General features: G+C 49.8%; 1 protein-coding gene across 3 annotated transcripts in view; it reads right to left on the bottom strand.

Annotated features, from left to right (window-relative positions):
* HRH2 (histamine receptor H2) overlaps positions 1-22472 on the bottom strand; it is a 52871-nt gene that overhangs the window by 8806 nt on the left and 21593 nt on the right. For 2 of the 3 annotated variants that reach the window (XM_032851850.1, XM_032851852.1), the window contains exon 4: positions 20612-22186. In XM_032851850.1, the coding sequence (XP_032707741.1) occupies positions 20612-21687 (1076 nt within the window). In that variant the 5' untranslated portion in view covers positions 21688-22186. Of the gene's footprint in view, positions 1-18820; positions 18943-20611; positions 22187-22472 lie in introns of those variants that run through there. The other variant, XM_032851851.1, reaches the window with a different exon arrangement.

The raw sequence follows: 22472 nt of genomic DNA, 5'->3' as shown, positions 1-22472 counted from the left end.
AAGGGCTGGAAGAGGAAGGTTCCTCCTCCTCCTCCCTTGTTTCCTGCAATAGGCGTGGCCACTGGCTGTTTTGTTCCTCAGGGTTCCTAAGAGCTGGAGGTTGAGGGACTGTGTGTTGAGGGTGTGGGCTGATCTCTGAACCCATTTCTGTGCCCAACCACACAGCAGAACTGCTACTGCCACGTATCAGCTTTGCCTACATCCTGGGAACTGGGTCACCGAAACTCCTTTATGGGGAAAAGGAAGTAGAGGAGAAGAGAGAGGAGAAGCAGCTCTCTCGTATACTGGGAGCCAGCTGTAACCCACCAGGGCTCTTTCCCCTGCCTTAAGCTTTTGTCAAAGTCAGGGGTGACCCTCTTCTCCGGGCCAGGCCTATTTTCTGGTTGTTCTGGAATAAGCTACGAGGTGGACATTTCAGAACACTGGACTACCCAGACGCCAATCAGAGCGTCATTTCCACATATCCTTGTTTTCTAGCACAAACTGATACCGCCCAATGTGCAGGGATGACCCAACTTCAGGCCTCCGCTCATGAAAGAAATTAATTTTTCATGCCCTACACAGAATCTTCTGGAAGCAGACACAGAGGGTTTGCCTACAGCAGCATCTGCTTCCAAGGGCTAGTGGTGAGGTCTTTTGTCCTTCGGCAGCAGGTATCACGGCGAACTGGGCAGAGGCTTCCTCCTGGAGTTTTGTACACACACTGTTCATTTCCAGAGAAGGTGAAATTTATCCAAGAAAGGCACCCCAGAACTCCCTGGGATGTACTTGAGATCTAGAGGTGACAGTCATAAGCCATTGGCCCCTTTTAATTGTTCCCTAACAACGAAGGAACCAGATGGTGAGGGTCCGAAAGCTTTGGGCTCATCAAAGGGATCTTAATGATTAGGGACATCTCGGGACACCCATCCCTGAATGCTGGTGAGTCACAGCCTGGGACCGCTCTGGGAGCTCAGTGAGGGAGGGGTCGCTATGACTCTGGCAGTCGTGAGGGGCCTGGCACAGAGCAGGCATCCTGCACTGTACTGGTGAATGAGTACATGATCGATAAGAACTGGTGTTTAGTGCTCATGTACTAGGTCCTGAGTGGGCTGTGTGGCATCCTTTTTCTAGTTAACCCTCCCGGTGGTGCTATAAGATGAGCACGGGTGTCCAATTTCACAGACCAGAAAACTGAGGCTCTGGGGATTAAGTGATGTGCCTAGGTCACTCAATAACAAAACTCAAATAGGAAACAACAGCTCTTGGCTCCCACGTACACACCTTGCCACTGTGGCCTGCTTCTTCCTAAGGACCAGGCAAAATGAATTGGACAGAACAGGACCAAGATTAAAATGAGAGACTTGGCGATGGTCAGGGAAAGGTCGCTGGTCTCTGGTAACTCACAGGTGTGAGTAGCTATGAACGTGAACACACGTATCTGGATGGGCAAATGAGTGTGTGCTAGGGCCCGAGTGTGTGTGGGTGTGCCTTGGCAAGATGGTGGGCACAGAACCATTTCTGGCCCCGGGGATCAGGGAAGTTCTGCGGAGCAGGTGGCCTTTGAGTTGGGCCTGGGACAATGAGTGGAAATTGAATGGGGATGTCAGTAAGGGGTGGGTGTCTCTTTGGGCAGAGAGGGCAGCCTGGGCTGTCTAGTTCATCTGGAGCAAAAGGAGCCTGAGGATGCAGTGTGAGAGGAGACGGAATGGGGTTCTGTAGCTGGAATGGGAGGGGCCTGCTGGACGGGTTTGCCAGCAACCTGGCAGGCCCTGGAGTGATGCTGGAGGCTATGGAGCCCGGGAGTGTCAGTAATCAGCCAAGGAACAGTCTCAGCTTGTGGCCTGGACTGGCCCTTCTCTGTGATCTCACACCTACGTGGGTCAGTGAGATTGTACCTAACTGACTGCCAGGGATAGGGTGGCTGGTGGGGAGGGAGCGTGGCCCTTTGTCACAGGTGCTCCCGCAGATGGGGACGGCCAAGGCTGCACGGCGCAAATCCGGGCCGTTTTCATGGGTGTTCTCTTGAAGACCCTCGGTCTCCAGTCATGTTGAGCATTTCAGGTGTCAGGTCTTGGCCTGCCATGTGGGCACTGCTCACATCTTGACGGATGAGGGGAGGAGACCTTCGTGGAATTAAGTGACCTGACCAAGGTCGCAGAGTTGGTGGGTAGAGGAATGGGGTTCTTGCCACGTCTCTTTGGTCCAAAGCCTATGCCCTGAGCCCAGAGGGCAACCAAATGATAGAGCCTTCTGCGTTCTGGTTCTCAGCAGAACTGTGTCTGAGCTCAGTTAAGCCACATGTAAACCCCATGGGGTAAGTGCTAGGATTCTCCCCATTTGATGGAGAACACTGAGGCACGGAAAGGGGAGAAATCTGCCTGAGGTCACACAGCCAATAAGGGGAGCTGGGTATGTTACAGCACACTGGGCTTGTTGCTTGAGGGAGTGAGGGCGTGAGGAGCCTTACTTCCACTCAACCCTCCCCTGCCTCCACATCATCCGGTTCCTGGGGCTGCACTGGAATCGCCAAATAAAAAAGTGAGGACAGTACTCACGCGTTGGGCACTCGATACTGAACTTCACAGCACCCGTATGACACACACGATTGAGTTCTTAGTGCTAAAAGACGATGTCTGGGCCCAGAGAACTTGGGTCACTTGCCCAGAGACCCACAGCAGGTAAGTGGTAGAGCCTTGAAGGAGCCCCATGTGGCCCCAGCTGTGAAGCTGGAGATGTCCTGCCCAGCTGATCCCTTCCTGTACGCAAAGCAGCTCGGGGAGGCCAGGAGTCACCCACGCAATTTGGGTCACACTCAGTTCGCCCCAGTCCCAGGCTTGTGCTCCCCTGCCCTGCAGCTCGAACCCTCCAATGACCCCATGCGACTGGATGGCTTGCCCAATCCTCTCCTTGAAAGTATAGAATGTTTGGTAAACCTGAAGAAAAACCCAAAGCCCCTGCTCACATAGCCCAGGGGGTGCTTACCAAAAAGGAACCATGGCACCCGAGTCAATCCTCAAAGTCATTTCCAATCACCCATTCTGTCTCACTTCTGTGAGGCAGGTGAAATGTCATGCCCACTTTACAGATGGGGAAACTGAGGCTCAGGCAGGCCTGCCACATGCCCATGTTTAGGTGCTGTCAGGTGCAGCGTCCTGGGCTCGGCTCCCCGTATCAACATGCTGGTCTCTTCAGGCTGACTTATTTGATCTGAACGGCTGAGGACGTGGATGTGTGTCAGGCTGTCCCCTCTCTGATGGCTCCTTCTCAGTCCTTTCAAAGATTCTCGTCTCTTTCCTGTCTCCTCCGCCCATCTGAAAAAGCCGTGCATCTATGCCCTGCCCTAGCCAGCAGCGTCCCTTACAACCCTTCCAGGACACTCCCCCGACTTGGTTTCGAGGAAGTGATACCTTCCAGTGTGGTCGGTGGCAGGGAAGCCTGGCAGCCTGTCTAGAAAACAACTAGGCAAAGGGTGACAAAAAAAAAAAAAGCTTCAAGTGTCCCTCCCCTTCTACCAGTAATTCTGTTCCCAGAAATTCAGTTTCTAGGGAAATAATCTGAAAGGAACAAAGTGTTCTCTGCATGGAGATGTTCATTACAGGGTTGCTTATAATAGCAAAAAAATCTGGAGACCACAGCAAAGTGCAATCGGGAAACATTTCAGTCAATCATGTGGCTCCTCATGCATTCCCCCCTCCCCCCAAGCAAACTGCGATGGCCTGGTGTTCACTGCCCCCTCCCCCCATGTGCCAGGCATGGTTCTCAGGACTTTACATTTATTGTCCCCTTTAATCTTTACAACCTTCTGAAGTGGGTCCTGGCAACTCCCGCATTTTACGAACCAAGAAACTGAGGAAAGGTTAGGTAATGTGCCCAAGGTCTGTCTGACTCCAGCAAGCTCAAACGCTCCCAGAGCAGTGGTGGTGACTAGTCACTGTCACCAGGTAATTGGTTGTTAAAGGCAGGCCAGCGTGCCACGTGTGTGACGTCTCACCTGAGATACTATTTTGAGATTCGAGGGCTTGCTTGGCAAGGTGGTAGAGTGGGCCCCCCTGTCACTCTCCTTTGGGGTCATAACTCAGATTGGAATTGAAGTGGGGGGGGTCACTGGAGGATGAGTGTCAGGGGGCTGAAAGCACAGGGGCTTGTGCCCTATCCTTAGTGGAAGCCAGGACAAGAAGGGGCCCCTGCAGACAAGGCGGAGAAGAGGCTTCAGCCTAATCCTGTACCCCAATTCCTCTGCTTCACAGGGGGTGCAGGAGGTCCCCCAAATCTCATGGATCTAAGGGAGCCCCAGCATGTGGCTGGGCTTTGAGGCTGGGGGAATCTAACGAGTCTGGGGGCCTGCAGCAGAGGCCAAAGCGCCTGAGAGGATGTGGTTGGTCCTCAGCAGTGCCGGGGAGAGCCCAGGAGCAGGTCATGTGTCCCTGGGCCCAACCATGCCACAAACACCAGGGATGGAGAAACTGGCGTGACAGGTCTATTGTGGTCCAGAGGACGCCATGGGAGTCAGACAGCCTCTGGGACCTTAGCTTACCCGAGAGGGAAGGAGATGGGCAGGGAGTGGAGAGAATCTTGTTTTGAGTTGGTTCAACTTCCAAAGTCACTGTGTTTCCAGCTGGATGTGACCGAGCTCCCTGACCTGGAAAGTATATGCTTCTCTCCACCATCATGAAATGGTGGTCCATGGGCACCCTGAGCAGAACAAATCAAAGAATCTTCCACCTGTGCAGGCTCAGGGCTGCACCATAGGCTGCTGTCCCAGACACATGCATTAACAGTCTTGCTTCTTCTCCAGCCTGCGGTGGAGGTGCTGTAAGGACCAGCCCCACTTTTCAGATGGGAACAGAGTTTTAGAGAGGGAAGGACTTGCTCAAGGTCAACCAGCCAACAAAAATGGGGAGGTTGGCTCAGCGCTCTCTCGACAGACCACAGCACTAAATAGCATCTCATTGCCTATGAGTGCACCCCTCTCCCCATGTTCCTTTGTCCAGAATGGCCCCTCTGCTCCTCAGCTTAGAAACTACCTACTGGCCTTTGGGGGTCAGCTGAGATGTCGCCCCTTCTAGGAGGCTTTCTCTGCCCTCCCAGCCCAGCCCCCACAGCAACGGGGTCTGAGCACCCATCACATGTGTCTGTACCCCTCCTTGCTCTTCTAGAGTCTCCAGGAGTGTCCCTCTCTCTCCCATCCAAACCCCTGCAGGGGAGTGTGCCCTTGGTAAAGGACGAGTGACTCAGTGACTCAGTAAGACTTTGCAGCCCCTAAAACAGGAGACATGTGGCCCTGCTGAAGAACTCCAAGTGTGGAACCTCTTTTTGGCCATGATATTGAGGCCACATCTGCTCATGAAGAACACGAAGGGGGAACAGAGCCATGATCTCAGGGATTGCATAAGATGGCAACAGGAATGGTGTTTCTCCTCGACTTTCAATCTTCTTGTTCCCCTTCCACAATAATTTCAGTATTTATAAATACTGTGTTTCCAAAGTCAGTGTGGAAAGGGGGAGTTCCCTGAATCCTCTGGGCATTGGGACTGCCTTGCCACCCACCCCGAATGCCGGTCCCTGGGTGACAATGGCATGTTGTTCAGTCCTGGAAGGAGGAAGGCTGGAGTCCCATCCATGGGCATGTGCTGCCCAAGCCTGCAGCCCTCCCTGCACGCTGCAACCTTCTGCATGATCGGTCTGTAGCCACAGACCCGCCAGTGCGCCCCAGAGCCACCCGCCCCTTACGCCTGCTGGGACAAACTCCCCAGGCACCCCCTTCCTATCTCTGAGTGGAGAGTAAGTCATCCATGAATCTCAGGAGAGCTTCAGGGGCTATGGACACCCTTCAGTACACAGTGGGTCTCAGGTGTACCCCATCCCTGTCCCCCGACCCCACCACAAATAGCCCCTATGGGTTTCACGAACTGTCCCCAGAGCAGAGATCTCTGCGACTCACTGCTGTTTCTTCAGGAGCCGTGGAAGCCTCCAGAAGTCTTAGCTCTCTGACAGATGAGGAAACTGGGACTCGGAGAGGGACGTGATCCTCTCACTGCTACACAGGCAGTGAGGAATCCAGGTCCCTCATCCGCCAGGGCGGGGGTCCCTCAGCAGCCCTGTGGTGCACCTGCTTGGCTTGGACCCCCCATGTGCACTCACAGCTTGGGGCGTGATAAGGACACATTTTACTGAATTTGCCTCCGCACTCAGAATGATTTATTAGTATGAAAAACATCTTCTTTGCTGCCCTTGCCAGAAGATTCTTGACACAAACACATTGGGGGTTTGGCATAAATTCTCTCTCTTGTTAAGCATTTATATATAATTTGGGTTGAAACTGTTCCTTGGGCCTGATCCAAGTCCCTCATTTTCAGAGGACAGATGTGAGACTCAGGGGTCAGGGCCTGACTTGAACAATTTGGGGGCACAGCTGTGACATGAGTCCCCAGTGCCTGCCTTTAACTTCCCAGTTGCTCCTGTACAGACGGGGGGAAGGAAGGAAGGCAGGCAGGCAGGTTACCACTTTCTAAGCATCTACTCTGTGCTCGGTGCTCTGTATAAACTGATGCTAAGCCTTACTGCTTGTCCACACGGGGAGGCATTTCTATCCCCATTTTGCAGATGAGCGAGCTGAGGCTCAGAGAGCGCAAGCCACCTTCCCAAAGTCACAGAGCCAGAGAGTGCTGGGGCTGAAATTGACACCCATTTCTTTCCCCTACATCAAGGGCTGGCAAACTATAGCCTGCAGGCCAAAACCACCTACCACCCATTTCTACTGAAATGGTGGGGGGAAAATAAATAGAAGAATAACATTTCACAACAGATGAAAATGATACGGAATTCCCATTTCAGCATCTGTAATAAAGTCTTATTAGAACACAGCCACCCCCATTCATTTACGTACTGTCTGAGGCTGCTTTTGCACTCTAAGGGCAGAACTGAGTAGCTGCAAGAGAGAACAGATGGGTTGCAAAGCCCAGACTATTTACTATCTGGTTTTTTGCAGATAAGATTGGCTGATTCCTGCCCAAGGCCATGCAATTTCCCAGAGGGCCTAGAAAGTCTGCAGGGCGTCCATTGTCCCTGCATAAGGACACAAGGGCTTAAACCTAGGCCTCCTTCTTCTGGCAAGTCATGTGCCCTGGGGCCTGGATCCCCTAGAGAAGGGCCCTCCTCTAATTTATTCACCTGGAGTGTTCACCCCCCCCTTTTTTTATGGGTACAAAACTAATAGCAGTGGCCCCAAATGCACAGTTCCCCTTCCATTCCCATCACAGCCTCTGAGAAGGCAAAGTATGTCCCATCAGATCTGCAGCAGCAGAAGTGGATAGTGAAGGTGGGGAGCAAGCAGGGGCAGGGGTCTGCATGGAGCCAGAGGGAGGGAGGAGGGATGGCAGAAGCCATCTAGCTCTAGCTGAGTTCAAAGGCAAAAATCACCAAGGAGTTAAATGAAGAGTTCTTGACCTTTCAGTGACTCCAGGTGGCCACTATTTATTCTCTGTGACTTTTAAGGCTGTAAAAGGTTTCCCACCTCCTCTCTCTCTCTGCTTTCCTTACCCTGACTTCCCCTCTAGGGGTGGGAAGGGAATCTCATTCCTGAAACTCTCTGCAGAGACAGAAGATGAAAAGGATTAACTCTTTGCTGTAGCCTGTCTGCTCTGCCTGGCAGTTGTACACACGTGTGAACCGTGCAGGCGTGAGCACAGTGTTCTGGGCCTCCCCTGGGCAGGAGGCAGGCACAGGGCACCTGAGGAGTCCATGACATAGTCATGCCTAGGGCTCCCCACCAGGGCCAAAAGCTTCCATAAAGCCCAAGGGCTCGGTGAAGGAGAAATCCGACCATGGATGGAGGAGGGGAGGAAAGAAGAAACAGGGAAGTAAAGAAAACAAAGTGAATGGAAGAAAGAAAGGAAAAAAAGCAGAAATAAAGAACTTAGACAACATTACTCTAAGTGAAAAAGCAGGTCACCAAAGACCACATATTATATGGAATGTCCAGAATAGGCAAATGTGTAGAGAGAGAAGATAGATTAGTGTTTGCTTGGTGGAGGTCAGGCAGGAATCAGGGTTTGGGAGGTGATCACAGAAGGCTACAGGGTTTCTTTTGGGGGTGATGAAAATGATCTAAAATTGGTTGTGGTGATGGCGGCACAACTTTGTGAATATACCAAAAACCAGTGAATTGTACGCGGAAATGGCTGAATTGCATGGTATGTGGAGCATATCTCAATAAAACTGTTCCATGGAAGGAAGAAAGATTGAAGACAGTCCAAGATGGCAGCATAGGAAGCTCCTGAAATCACTGCCCCTGGACACACCCAGTCTATAGTTACACATGGAACAATTCCTGCCAAAAAAGAATGGAAAAGTAGTGGAACATTTCTCTCCACAGCAAGGGATGAAAGGGCCACATCAAGACAGGTAGGAAAGATGGAGACACAATCTCGCCAAAAACCATAACCCTGGTGGGATAATTCACAATAAAGAGAGATCTTGTGGGTCTGGAATCTCTCTCTGAGGAGAGACGGGTTTGTGTCCCACACTGCGCTCCCCAACCCTTGGTATCTGCACTGAAGAGAGGGGAGGGTCTGTGGGGATCTGAGGTATTCCTTCCGAGGGGCTCATGCGCAGACTTGCCCATCCTGGGACCAGCGGGAAGTCAGCAGTTTGAGAGGTGATTGGGTTATACATGGAGAAGGTGCATTTACCAGAAGGGCGGAGGTCAGTTGGGACTTTCTCTGGGGACAGAGGTGCTGGTGGGCAGCACTTTTGCACTTTCTCTCTACCTTGCTAGTATGGATCGGTATGCACAAACACAGCTTTGCTAAAGCCTTGGGTGTACCTGTCCCCCAGCCCTCTTTCTCGGCCTCCCTAGAGCTGTGGGCATGCCCGGGCCTCAGCACTCTCCAACAGCCTCATTGAAGCTGGTTGGCAAGGACAGTCCACACAGGGGACAGTGCTGATCCTGGCCCTTGTGGCTGGAGGTGCTTGTGTTTATGGGCCCCCTGTGATCATAGCAATTAGAAAGACAGTTCTGGGCAGGCTGTCACACCCAGCGCACTGCACAGACAGCAGACTGAAACACAACCCCAGTCTGCCTCTGAAAAAGACCCCTCTACTTGTCTGGGAACTTCAACCTGAGGGACAGGTTTCAGGTTTGCCGGATATCCAGAGGCTACAGAGGCACTCGGAGGGAATACAGCCAGGGAAATAGAGTCTTTGAGCCTTCCCTTGGCCTTCACAAAGCTCACTGGTATCTCTTAGGAAAGCGCTTATACATTTGCCTGAAGCCCTAATTTTTCCAACAGTTGCCCACAGGACACCTCCAGATTTCCTGGTCTGGACACCAGCAAGGTCAACAACTACAGTCCTACAAGACTATATACATTTGCATACTTAGAAAGTTGCTACCTGAGGCTCTGGCTTCCAATTGGACCGAAAGTAGGTGCTGCCTGTGATATCTCTCTTTGGAACACTGGCAGGTCTTGGCACACACAACCACAGTGGTCTCTCAAGAATAAATGAGACTACTCAGTCACAAAGGCTTGAGGGACAATAAGAGCTAGGGCAAGGTTGAATGATAAGTTTCATCTCCTACACAAGTCCACTTTTTCAGGACTAAGGAGGTAGTTCTTTTGACTAATATATAGAAACCAACACAGAGAGGCAAGCAAAATAAGGAAACAGAGGAATATGTTCTAAATAAAAGAACAAGACTAAATCTCAGAAAAAGATCTTAATGAAACAGAAATAGTAAACTATTCAAGAGTTTAAGGTAATGGTCATGAAGATTCTCACTCATCTTAGGAGAAGCATGGATGAACACTGTGAGAACTTCAACAAGGAAACAGAAAATGTAAGAAGGTACCAAATAGAAGTCACAGAGCTGAAGAATAGAATAATGGAACTGAAAAATACATGAGAGGGGCCCAACAGCAGATCAGATGAAGCAGTCAAATGGACCAATGACCTGGAAGACAGGGCAGTGGAACTCACCCAGAGCAGCAAAAAGAAAAAAGAATTTTAAAAAGTGAAGATAGCTTAAGGGACTTAGGGAAGAAGATCGAGCAGTATAACATTTGCTTTATAGGAATCCCAGAAGGAAAAGAAAGAAAGGGGCAAAAAACTTATTTGAAGAAATAATGGCTGAAAACTTCTCTATCCTGGGGACAGAAGCAAACATCCAGTCCAGGAAGCCCAGAGAGTTGTTGTTGTTGTTGTTGTTCTTCTTCTTTTTTTAAATAAAAATTTTATTTTAAAATAAACTATTTTATATTTATCAGAGAGAGAGAGAGAGAGAGTACAAGCAGGTGGAGTGGCTGGCAGAGGGAGAGTGAGAAGTAGGCTCCCTGATGAGCAGGGAGCCCAATGTGGGTCTCAATCCCAGAACCCTGGGATCATGACCTGAGCCAAAAAGGTAGATGCTTCACTGACTGAGCCATCCAAGCACCCCTGTCCAAAGAGTTCTAAATAAGATGAAACCAAAGAGAATCACATTAAGACACATTATAATTAAAATGTCAAAAGTTAAACAGAGAATTTTAAAGGCAGTAAGAGAAAAAAAAACCCCAAAAAACTTCTTGCATACAGGGAACCCCCCTCTAAGACCATAAGCTGACTTTTCAGCAGAAACTTTGCAGGCCAGAAGAGAGTGGCATCATATATTCAAAGTATTGAAAGGAAAAATATTTCTGACCAAGAATACTCTATTCGGCAAGGTTATCATTCGGAATTGCAAGAGAGATAAAGAGTTTTCCAGACAAGCAAAATCTAAAGGAATTCATGACCACTAAAGTAGCTTTACATGAAATATTAAAGGGATTTCTTCAAGCTGAAAAGGCACTAACTAATAACAAGAAAACATATGACAGTAAAAATTTCACTGGTAAAGGTAGTAGATTAACCACTTATTAAGCTAGTATAAAGGTTAAAAGATAAAAGCAATAAAATTAACTAAAACTCTTAATGATTAGCTAAGGGATACCAAAGTAAAAGAATGTAAATATAACATGAAAATCATAAAACATGGGGGGAATATAGAGTTTTTACACTGCATTCAAATTTAAGTTGTTATCAACTTAAATAAGATAAATATATCTACACACACACACACACACACACACACACACACACTGCTCTACATGAACCTCATGGTAACCACAAAGCAAAAACCTTATAATAGATACACAAAACATAATGAGAAAGGAATCTAAAATTAACCCTAAATAAAGCCATCCAACCATGAAGGAAGAGAGCAAGGAGAAAAAAAACAAAACAAAACATAGAGGAACTATGTTCCAGAAAACATCTGACAAAATGGCAGTAAGTACATACTTAACAATAATTAAAGAGTAAGTGGACTAAATTTTCCAATCAAAAAACACAGAGTGGCTGAAAGGATAAAAATAAGACAAATATATACACTGTCTACAAGAGACTCACTTCAGATATAAGGATACACACAGATGGAAAGTGAAGGAATGAACAAAGATATTCCATAGGAATGGAAAGAAATCTGGTTTAGCTATATCAAACAAAATAGATTTTATTTTATTTTATTTTATTTTTATTTTAGAGAGAGAGAGCACGTATGCATGAGTGGGGAGTGTGAAGGGGCAAATGGAGAGAGAGAAAATCTTAAGCAGGTCACAGAGCCAGCATGGAGCCTGATATGGGCTCGATCTCAAGACTCTGGGATCATGAACTGAGCCAACAACAAGAGTTGGACACTTAACCGACTGAGTCAGTCAGGTGCCCCAGACAAAATAGACTTTAAAGCAAAGATGGTAAGAGAAGACAAAGAAGAGTATTACATCATGATAAAGGGGTCAACCCAAAAAGATGATAATATTTGTAAATATTTGTGTGCCAACACAGGAGCACCTAAATATATAAAGCAAATACTAACAGACCCACAGGAGAAACTGACAGTAATACAGTAATAGCAGGGGACATTAATAACCCCCTTTCTTCAATGGACAGAATGTCCGGACACAAAACCATTAAGGAAACATTGGCCTTAAATGACACATTAGACCAGATGGATTTAAAAGATATATATGGAATATTCTATCCTCAAACAGCAGAACACTCATACTCTTCAAGTACGTATGGAACATTCTCCAGGTTAGATTATATGTTAAGCCACAAAATAAGTCTCAATAAATGCAAGGAGATTGAAATCACTCTTAATGATAGAGAATAAACTGAAGATTGGACGGGAGGTGCACAGGGGTATGGACTAAATGTGAGATGGGTATTAAGGAGGGTGCTTGTGGTGATGAGCAATGGGTGCTGCATTTAAGTGACAAATCACTAAATTCTACTCCTGACGAATATTACACTATATGTTAACTAACTAGAATTTAAACAAAAATTTGAAGTGGGGGGGATAAAAGAGAAAGATCAAAATCACATCAGGCATCTTTTCTGACCACAGTAGTGTGAAATTAGAAATTAATTACAAAGAAGAAAACTGAAAAAATCGCAAATATGTGAAGATTAAACAAAACAGCCAGTGGGTCAATGAAATCAAAGGGGAAATTAAAAAAAAAAACAAAAAACAAAAACTTGAGACAAATGAAAATGGAAACACAACAATCCAAAATCTAGGGGATGCAGCAAAAACAGTTCTACAAGGGAAATTAATAGGGAAACAGGCCCACCCCAAAAAACAAAAAAATCCCAAATAAATAATCTAAACTTACACTTAAGAAATTAGAAAAAGAACAAATGAAGTCCAAAGTTAGTAGAAGGAAGGAAATATAAAGATCAGAACAGAAATAAATGAAATAGACTTGAAAAAAAAGTAGAAAAGATAAATGAAAATAAGAGCTGATTCTTTGAAAAGATAAACAAAATGGACAAACCTTTGCTAGACTAAGAGAAAAAGGGAAAAGGCTCAAATAAGTGAAATCAAAAATGGAAGAAGAGATGTTACAACTGATAGGGCAGAAATACAAAGGATTATAAGAGATTGCCAAGAATAATTATGTACCAACAAATTTGGACAAACTGGAAGAAATGGATAAATTCCTAGGAACATACAATCTTCCAAAACTGAATCATGGGGGCGCCTGGGTGGCTCAGTTAGTTAAGCATCTGCCTTTAGCTCAGGTCATGATCCTGGGGTCTCAGGATTGAGCCTTGCATCGGGCTCTCCTCCTTAGCGAGAAGCCTGCTTCCCCCTCTCCCTCTGCCTGCTGCTCCCCCATTGTGTGCTCCCTCTTTCTGTCAAATAAGTAAATAAAATAAAATAAAAACCCTGAAGAAACAGAAAATCTGAATAGACCAATTACTTTACCAATTATTAAAGAGATTGAATCAGTAATCAAAAACTACCCCCCAAAAACCTCCCAACAAACAAAAGTCCAAAACCACACAGCTTCACTGGTGAATTCTACCAAACATTCAGAGATTTAATACTTATCCCTCTCAAATGCTTCCAAAAAAGTGAAAAGGTAGGAATGCTTCCAGACCCATGTTAAGCCCAACATTACCCTGATCCAAAACCAGACCAGGACACTGAAAGCGTACACGTGCGTGCGCACGCACACACACACACACACACACACACACACAATTACAGGCCAATATCTTTGATAAACACAGATGCAAAAATTGTCAACAAAATATTAGCAAATCCAATTCAATAATACATTAAAAGAACCATACACTATGATCAAGGGGGATTTATTCATTCCAGGGAAGAAGCATGATTAATCATCATCAATGAGGATACATCACTTTAATAGGAAAAGGTAGAAAAATCATACGATCATCTCAATAGGTGCAGAAAAAGCATGTGACAGAATTCAATATCCATTTATGATTAAAAAAAAAAACAACCTCTCAACAAAGTGGGAATATGAGGAACGTACCTCAACATATTAAAGGCCATATATGATAAACCCACAGCTTACATCCTACCCAACAGTAAAAAGCTGAAAGCTGTTCCTTTAAGATCAGGAACAAGACAAGGATGCCCACTCTTGCTATTTTTATTCAACATCATATTGGAAGTCCTAGCTGAGGAGTTGGCAAGAGTAGAAGAAATTAAAGGCATACAAAGTGGAAGGGAAGAGTAAAACTGTCACTTCTTGCAGAGGACATGATACGCTATACAGAAAACTTTTAAGACTCCACCAGAAACCTGATATAAATGAATTCAGTAAAGTCACAGGATAGAAAATAAATATATAAAAATCTGTCGCATTTCTATACAGTAATAATGAAGTAGCAGAAAGAAAAATGAAGAAAACAGTCTCTTTAGGGGCGTCTGGGTGGCTCAGTCAGTTAAGCGTCCGACTCTTGGTTTCAGCTCAGGTCACGATCTCATGGGTGGTGAGATGGATCCCCGAGTTGGGCTCCGTGCTCACTGTGGTGTCTGCTTGGGATTCTCTGCCTCTCCCTCTTCCCCTCCCCGCACTTGCATGCACTCTCTCTCCTCTCTCTCTTAAATAAATAAAATCTTCTAAAAAAGTAAACAAAACAATCTAACAATTGCCTCAAAAAGAATAAAATACCTAGGAATAAATTTAAGCAAGATGATGAAAGATCTGCACCCTGAAAACTATAAAACATTGACAAAAGAAAGTAAAGAAGACACAAATAAATGGAAAGATAGTCCACGCTCATGGATAGATAGAATTAATATTGTTAAAATGTCCATACTACCTTAGGCAAGGTACAGATGCAATGCAATCTGTAACAGAATTCCAATGGCTTTTTTCACAGAACTAGAAGAAAGAATCAATCCTCAAATTTGTATGGAACCACAAGACTTTCTCTAACCAAAGCCCTCTTGAGGAAGAGAACAAGGCTGGAGGTATGACACTCCCTGATTTCAAACTACACTGCTAAGCTATAGCAATCAAAATAGTATGGCATTGGCATAAAAATAGACACATAGATCAATGGATCCAGAATAGAGAGCCCAGAAATAAACCCACACCAACCCCTAAGCAGTGGTGGGGCAGGACTCATACTGGGGCTCCCTAGTTCCACTCTGGAAACAGAAGAACACCCCAAGAGCCTTGTGCTGTGATGGCCGGGCACAGAGGGAAGAGGTGACAAAGCAGCCAGTGGGATTCCGGAGTGCAGTGGGGCTGCCAAGACCCTTTGTTGGGTGTGAGTTCCAGCCACCTTTGCAAAGAGCACCATGAAGGCCATTAAGAGAGGTTGGAACCAGTGTGGCAAAAGGTTAGACTACTTTAGAACCCGGATGATACAGGAGAGCAAATCTGGGCTCTTAGCGGGGTAAGCTATGGGGAACTTGCTGCCTGAGCAGCACTCCTTCTTAGGAAATGTGTGTGCTGGGTTCCAGGGCTCATCTGCAGAGCCTGGGCTTGGAGCAGCCAATGACATCAGTCCCACACTCCCCTGTGCCCCCAACCTCTGGCCAGACCAACTGTGGAGCCCTAAAGGCCAGCATCAGGTTGTCAGAACTGTGGACCCCCACCCCACTCGGAAGCTCAGTTTCTGTGTCCTTGCCCAAGTCACCTCCCCTGTCTGGGCTGGTGAGTAACATAGCCAGGGGAAGGGGCTGCACTCCTGTTCGGGGAAGGGGCCTCTTCCCTCTCCAAGTCCGATTCAGAGCCTGCGGTTGGAGCCCTCCCCCAACACCACTACCTGGAGGGAAGCCCACTGTGACATCTGAATTAGAAAAGGGAACCAGGGATTTCTGAGCTCCTGCCAGTTGCTGGAACTTCCCTCATTGGGTTTTGGTTTCCTGATCTCTGAAGTAGAGGCAGTATTATGTACTTCTTAGGGCTTTTGGGGAACTAAAACTAGATATTCACTTATGCATTCATTCAACAGTGTTAGTGTGCCTATCCTGTTAACAGCACAGGCAGGGGCCTGACTTTGGGGAGCATACCCTGCTGGGGTAGGGTGCAGGCCTGAAACACAGAGAATGCATCAAGACGAATTAGACAGTCTGGGCTGAGGCAAGGGGACCTCCCTCCTGGGAGGTCAGGATTAGAACTTGGTGTTTTATTCCGAGAGCATCAGGAGGGACAGCGCATGGTCCCATTTCCATGTGGAAACCCGCTCTCTAGCTGCAGAAGGCAGGAGAGCAGATAGGAGGGGTCAGGTGGACCCCTGCCATGGGACCTCTGGGGGGGAACGCTGGCTGGAGGGGTGGGGGCACCTTGCCTGTTCTCCCAGGGTCTTTCCAGAACTCTGGCTCCAGCCTCCACACGCTCTGCAGGAATGAGGAAGTGCCACGCCCACGAGAGGCTGCTGATACTTCAGGCGCTTGTGAATATTATCTCCCTGCCCTGGGAGATTACCCAGAGCAAGCCAACGGGTGGGAAAAGGACCCAAGGGCCTTGGTATGGGTCCAAGTACTGGGTCTATCTCCAGCCCCTCCTGAGCTTATGTTGGGCCTCGGATAGATCACCTGCTTCCCAGTGATCGTAGTTCCCTCACCTGGTGTTGATGGGACTACCACCGAGTCTGGACTCCATTTAAGCCCAGACAGTGGAGTCCAGACTGTGTTTTACTATAGAAAGACCCCAAGCTTTAGGGTCAGACAGGCTTGGGCTGGAATCCTTGCTTTGCCACGTTTGAGGCTGTGTGGTCCGAGGCTGGCCAAACTTTGCTTCTGGAAGCCTGCAGCTGACTTGGGGCCCACACTTTGGGAACCACTGCCCTAGACTATCATCCCTCAGGGAGGAGAGCCTCTGATCTGCTCACCGCTATGCCCCCAGCAGGGCTGGGCATACAGCAAATCCTTACTGAGTGCTTGGGGATCCTGGGCTCTGGGTGGTCTGTTTTGGCTGTGACAGAAGTGGGTGGAGGGTGGGTGTGGGACGGGGGATGTTGGCAAGAAACAGATCAGGAGGAGGGTAGGGCTTCTAACGACAAGAGGTGCTGGGACTTGGGGTCGCTGAACACGGTCCCCAGAGATGTCCACATCCTCATTGCTAGAATCTGAGCACATTTTCTTCTTTGGCATAAAAAGGAGTCAGTAGATCTGGTTATGTTCAGGAAAGTGGGATGGGGAGGCGATCCTGGATTATCCTGGTGGTCCCTAAATATAGTGACAAGAGCCCTTCTAAGAGAGTGGATGGAGATTTGACTATGGATGGGAGAAGGAGTTGTGACAAAGGAAACAAGAGGGGCAAGATGTGAGAGAGGGCTCACGAGCCAAGGGGAGCAGGCGGCCCCGGGAGCTGGGAAAGGCACGGAAATAGAGTCTCCCCTGAGGCCCCGGAGCGACCAGTGCTGCCAGCACCTTGATCTCAGACTACTGACCTCCCAGACTGTGAGAGAATCTGCCTTGTTTTCGGCCACCAAAGACTACAGCAGCCCTAGGAAATGAACACAGACCCATATCCAGCAGGAGCAGTGGAGGTCACTGAGCCGAGCCCGGGCGGGTGCACTGCCAGACACGTGCCAAGGGCCACACTCCCTCCTGGAGTCTCCCCTTGGCTGGCGCCACCTCACCCCTGACTGGGCCCCACCCTGCCCCAAGGGCAGGTCCAGTTAGGCCCTCAGACTTCTGTACTCAGAGCACACCTCCACCATCCCCCGCCCCTGTCCTCCCCCGACCCCAGCAGTGATAAGGGCCTGCGGTCAGGTCAAGGCTGAGTTTTGTCCCCAGCCGGAAAGCAGAAAGGACACGGCTATCGGTCATCAGGGAAGCTGGGAGACAACCTTACAGAGGGCCACTTGATGACCTGGCAGTCTCAGTGTGAAAATCAATCTCTGGCTTTCATGGCCTCCTTCAGCCCTTCCAGGCCCCCATCCGTCCAACTGATTCACCACCCTGGTCTGCCCAACCCCTCTGCTCACTGTCTCCAGGGCCTGGAGGGCAGAGCACAGCCACAGCCACCCAGAGCATGTGTGTCCTGGTTCTGTGGCTGCTGTGTGTGACCCAGGCGGGCACAGCCTCTCGGCTGACCTCAGCCTTACAGCCCACTACCAGGGTGGCTGTGAAGACCGGAAGAAGAGGTGTTCATTCCTGGTCCACAGTGTGCCCAGCACCCAGGGGACAGCCAGTTGGGGGGAGGGGCTGCTCTTTCTATTGTTGCTCAGAACATGGCTTCAGCTGACTCCCTAGCTTGCGTCACTTGGGCAATTTACTTATCTTTTCTGAGCCTCAGTTTCCCCATCTGTGAAGTGGAGATTAAACAAGCATAGGGTTGTGGGGAAAGTGAAATGAGGTCACAAGTCCAAAGGGTCCAGAGCCACCCTGGATGACAAAGGTCTTTCCCATCTGCCTTTAAGGCTCAGCTGGGAGGTCTGCTCCCAGGGCTGGGCTCCCTGGGTCTCACACAGCCTCCTCTGGGCCCCCAGCACACGGGGCTTCAATCCTTGGGATGTGCTGCACCGAGCTGCAGCTAGGTGGCGAGACCGATGCGTGGGGTGGGGGGGAGCTTGCTTTGTTTCCCTTTGCACCCTTAGCACCCAGCACAAGGGTGAGGATGGGAGGCCCACAGAGGGACTGTACATGGAAACAATGGCAAACATGTACAGTGGGCCCCTAGTGGGTGTCCGAGGAGCGCTGGCTGGTATTGCTAAGTGCTTATTGAATATAGTTCCCTACGGATTAGGGGTGAAGGTAGCCTCTCCACCAGGGGGTTGCACAGGTGAGAGCAGTGGGGAAGCGCCACACATGACTAGGCTGAATCATGTCAACGGCCTTCAATGGGGTCTACTCCCTGTGCTTTGTTCTTTGTTTGCTTCATGATCTAACTTAGCTTCGTGCTCGAGGCTGCTTCCTGAATGAGGGAGGGAATGGGGAACGACATGGTCAGAGGGGGCCTTACCCATCAGGGCCGGATGTGGAAGGCTCCAGATCTCCATTTTGGAGAGACATTGCTGGGTGGTTTGGAGGATGGATTTGAGAGGGAGAGTCTCAAGGTTAGGAGGCTGGAGGCAGGAGCAATGAGGCTTGTTCCAGAAGGCTGGCAGTGGAGGGGTGGAGGGCCCGGGACCCAAGTCTATGGCAGGACACTCCACACCTGGCTGCTGCAAGGACCAGAGGGGACATGAGGCCCAGGGGACTGGCTGGACAGTTTTGCTCCCACAATGCTCCACAGGAACCAGAACCCAGAGGGTGTGGTGCTGTGGCATCCGTCCAGGCTTTTCTCACAGCTGATGCTCAGTTACTGAGAGGAGACAAGTGTCCCACTGGGGCTGTAGAGCCTGGGCAACAGGCAACCCTGGGAGGCGAGCAGGGCAGGCTGATGAGGACAGACCCCACCCTCTATGAGATGAGGAAACAGAAGCCCCATGGACAGGCGGGGACTGGCTCACACCACGGAGGGTGGGAGAACTGAGAGCTGAGAGTGGGGTTATGCAGCTGACTCTCCACGCCTGTGCATCACCCAAAATGTCATTTCTGCATCCCCGGGGCTCAGCACAGTTCCCAGCACGGGGTGGGAAGTTGAGAAATGTTTGCAAATGAATGGATGGACGGATGGACGGGACAGACGGATGGATGGATGGATGGGTGGGTGGGTGGATGGGGGCACACTACCTGCATTTGGGGAGGCAAAGTCACGGTCTGTGGGAAGAGTAAGGAAAGCAACATTTGCTGAGCACTGATGCATGCCAAGCGTTCCACCAGCACCCTTACACCCAGCCATCTCTGCAGCTAGAGTGCCCGCAGACCGGGCAGTGTCCTCTCCAGGCTGGGGGCGACCTTCCTCGGAGCCACTCAGGTCTCTGATGGGCTTTCCCTTAATGCCCGGTGTTGGCTTTGCCACCAGTGCATGCATCTACATCTCATTCCCATCCTGTTTCTCTTTTCAGCCTGGATACCTCTTGGGGGTAGAATCCTCGGGCTTCCTCTCTCTTGCATCTCCTATACCGCAAACATCCAATGATCACCAAGCCTATTTTTCTTAACAGTCTCCTAGATTTTGCTCTAGTCCCTTCTCTCTCTCATGGGTCAGGGCACATTCCCCTTCACCAATGGCTCCGTCTCCTCCTTCTGGTCCACGTCTTTACAGGGGAACCAGAGCTCTCTTTCCAAAGCACAGAGCTGCCTGGCTTACCCCCCACCCTTGCTTCTAATCCTTCCATCTTCCCCTAAGATCAATGGTACAAGGTCCAAGGCCCTAGCCTCACTTGCAAGGCTCTGCTTTCCCGGTCAGGCCAGCCCCCTTTCTCCTCTGACCCGAGCAGCTCTGGTGGAAGGGCGGGTACCTCATAGGTGCTCAGCGAACGTGGACCGGGCTGGGTTTGTGGTCACTCCCCAGGCGGCGATGTTAGTGCCTCGCCATTTCGGGGCTGTCCCGGAGAGCTTGGGTGAACACCTCAGCCGACTAACCAAATGGCAGAGCTGGGCCTCAAACTCAGGACTCCCGACTGTAAAGACAACGTCACTAGGAAAAAAGGGCCCACAAGTTCTGGAGTCAGGGTTCTCTGTCCAGGTCCCTGCTGTTTGGCCCTGGCCACATGCTCTGAGATTTAATGTGGTCCCTTAAAAAACAGAAGTCAAAGCTTCTACCTTGAGATGGGGAGGCCATTGGGAGGATGGAACAACATGAGGTTTGCAGAGTGCTCACAAAGACTTCCCAGCACAGAATGTTCAACCAGCATCTGCGAACAACCACCACCTTCACGGTCGTCATCGCTGGGGACCCCTGCCCCGGGCACTTGTCCCACACCCACACACCCTCAGGGCAGTTACCTGTCTGTGGCTCCCCGTGGGGCTGTGACCTCTGTCCCACTCCACACCTGGAGCCTCAGGGGCTTCTCTTCCTGCCGCACAACTTCTTGGCTTTGACTCCTGGCCAGCTGAGAGCTGCCAAACCTCCGGCTGGTCTCCGGGACCCCGTGGCCCGCAGGCCTACAGCGGAACAGCTGCTGGTATGCCGTGCGGAAGTCTCTGTTCAGCGTGGCATACAGGATAGGGTTCAGCGCCGAGTTGGCATAGCCCAGCCACAGAACAACAGCTTCAATGGCCTCGTTGATGGCATCATCCCCTATGAGCCCCCGGTAAACAAACACGGTAAAGTAGGGAAACCAGCAGATGATGAAGGCTCCCATCACGGCAGCCAGTGTCACTGTGGCTTTGTGCTCCCCTACGGTGGCCACCTTCCAGGAGCCCATATGATGGATCCGCTTGGCCTGATCCCGGGCGATCTTGAAGATGCGGTAGTAGGTGACGCACATGACCAGCAGCGGCAGGTAGAAGGTGACCAGCCCATCCACCAAGCCATACACCAAGTTGACCTGCACTTTGCACTTGGGGATGGTGTGATTGAAACTGCTGTTCTTATTTTCGCTGTTCCACCCCAGATGGATGGACAGGAAGGACAGGGTGATGGAGATGACCCAAATTAAGACAAGAGAGACAGCAACCCGGACGGGGGTGACCAGCACGGGGTAGCGCAGGGGGTCCGTGACTGCACAGTACCGGTCGAGGCTGATCATGAAGAGGTTGAGGATGGAGGCCGTGCAGAGCATCACGTCCAAGCTGGTGTAGATATTGCAGAAGACCTTGCCGAAGCTCCACTGGCAGGAGAGCTGGTAGAAGGCCGAGAAGGGCAGCACCAGGAGGCCGAGGAGCAGATCGGTGATAGCCAAAGACACAATGAAGCAGTTGGTCAGACTGCGGAGCCGGCGGGTCAGGCCCACAGCCAGGCAGACCACCACGTTGCCGGCAATGGTGATGAGGATGAGGATGGTGAGGACCACGCTGACAGTGATCCTGCACGGGGGAGAGTCCAGACAAAAGGAGGAGGCTGTGCCGTTAGGTACCATCCTGGGACCCTCCGGCTCCGTCCTCCGCCCACGGCCCCTGGACACTCCTCACCCACCTTCCCAGTGCGTCAATTACGTCAACCGCTGGGCTCTAGGCTCCCAATGGAGCCCAAAGAAAATGTCCAGACGTGGGGAGGTGACAATGACTGCCCCAATACTGTTCTTCTAGAAATAAATAAAGCAGTCTCCTGGGAGGTATTGGGCATGAGTATGGATGAAGAAGAGCAAAAGGAGAAAGTGTCTGGTTCAAATTCCAGTCCTCAAATCACTGCCTGCAGACCCAGCTTCTTCCAGGGACTGGAGTAGGTCTCTACTCTCCAGGTTCTGCATAGAGACGGAGGCACTGGAGTCTGTATCTGGAGGTGGCTTTGGTTTTATGCGGGAGGGATCAGGTTGAGGTGTGGCCGCATCCTTTTCCATAGCTGGTGGACATTCCCACCCATGTGCCGGAGGTTAAGGGGAGCCGCATCTGCCTCTTAGGACCACTGGTGAACAGGAGCTGAAAATGCAAGCATCAAGCTTTGAACACTTTGAAACCAGACCAACAGCATGACCAGTTCGAGAGGAATCCTGCTAGACCCTGACCTCACTATGAAACACCAGGAGGCACAGGGCCAATCTGGATACCTGAGGGATTGAGGCAACCAGGATACACGAGGGAGGAGAGAGGGAGCCAGGATGCAAGGGGCTGGACCACTGTGTCACTCTGTGAGAAGATACGGTTGGAGGGGTGGGACTATTTATACAGGAGAAAGAAAGAACCAGACACAGATTCTAAACACAGG

Source organism: Lontra canadensis, unplaced genomic scaffold (genome assembly GCF_010015895.1).
Source record: "Lontra canadensis isolate GAN:19392208 unplaced genomic scaffold, GSC_riverotter_1.0 scaffold5, whole genome shotgun sequence".
Taxonomy (NCBI): Eukaryota; Metazoa; Chordata; class Mammalia; order Carnivora; family Mustelidae; genus Lontra; species Lontra canadensis.
Note: the sequence above shows the minus strand (reverse complement) of the source record. Positions and strands in the feature narration are given on the sequence as shown.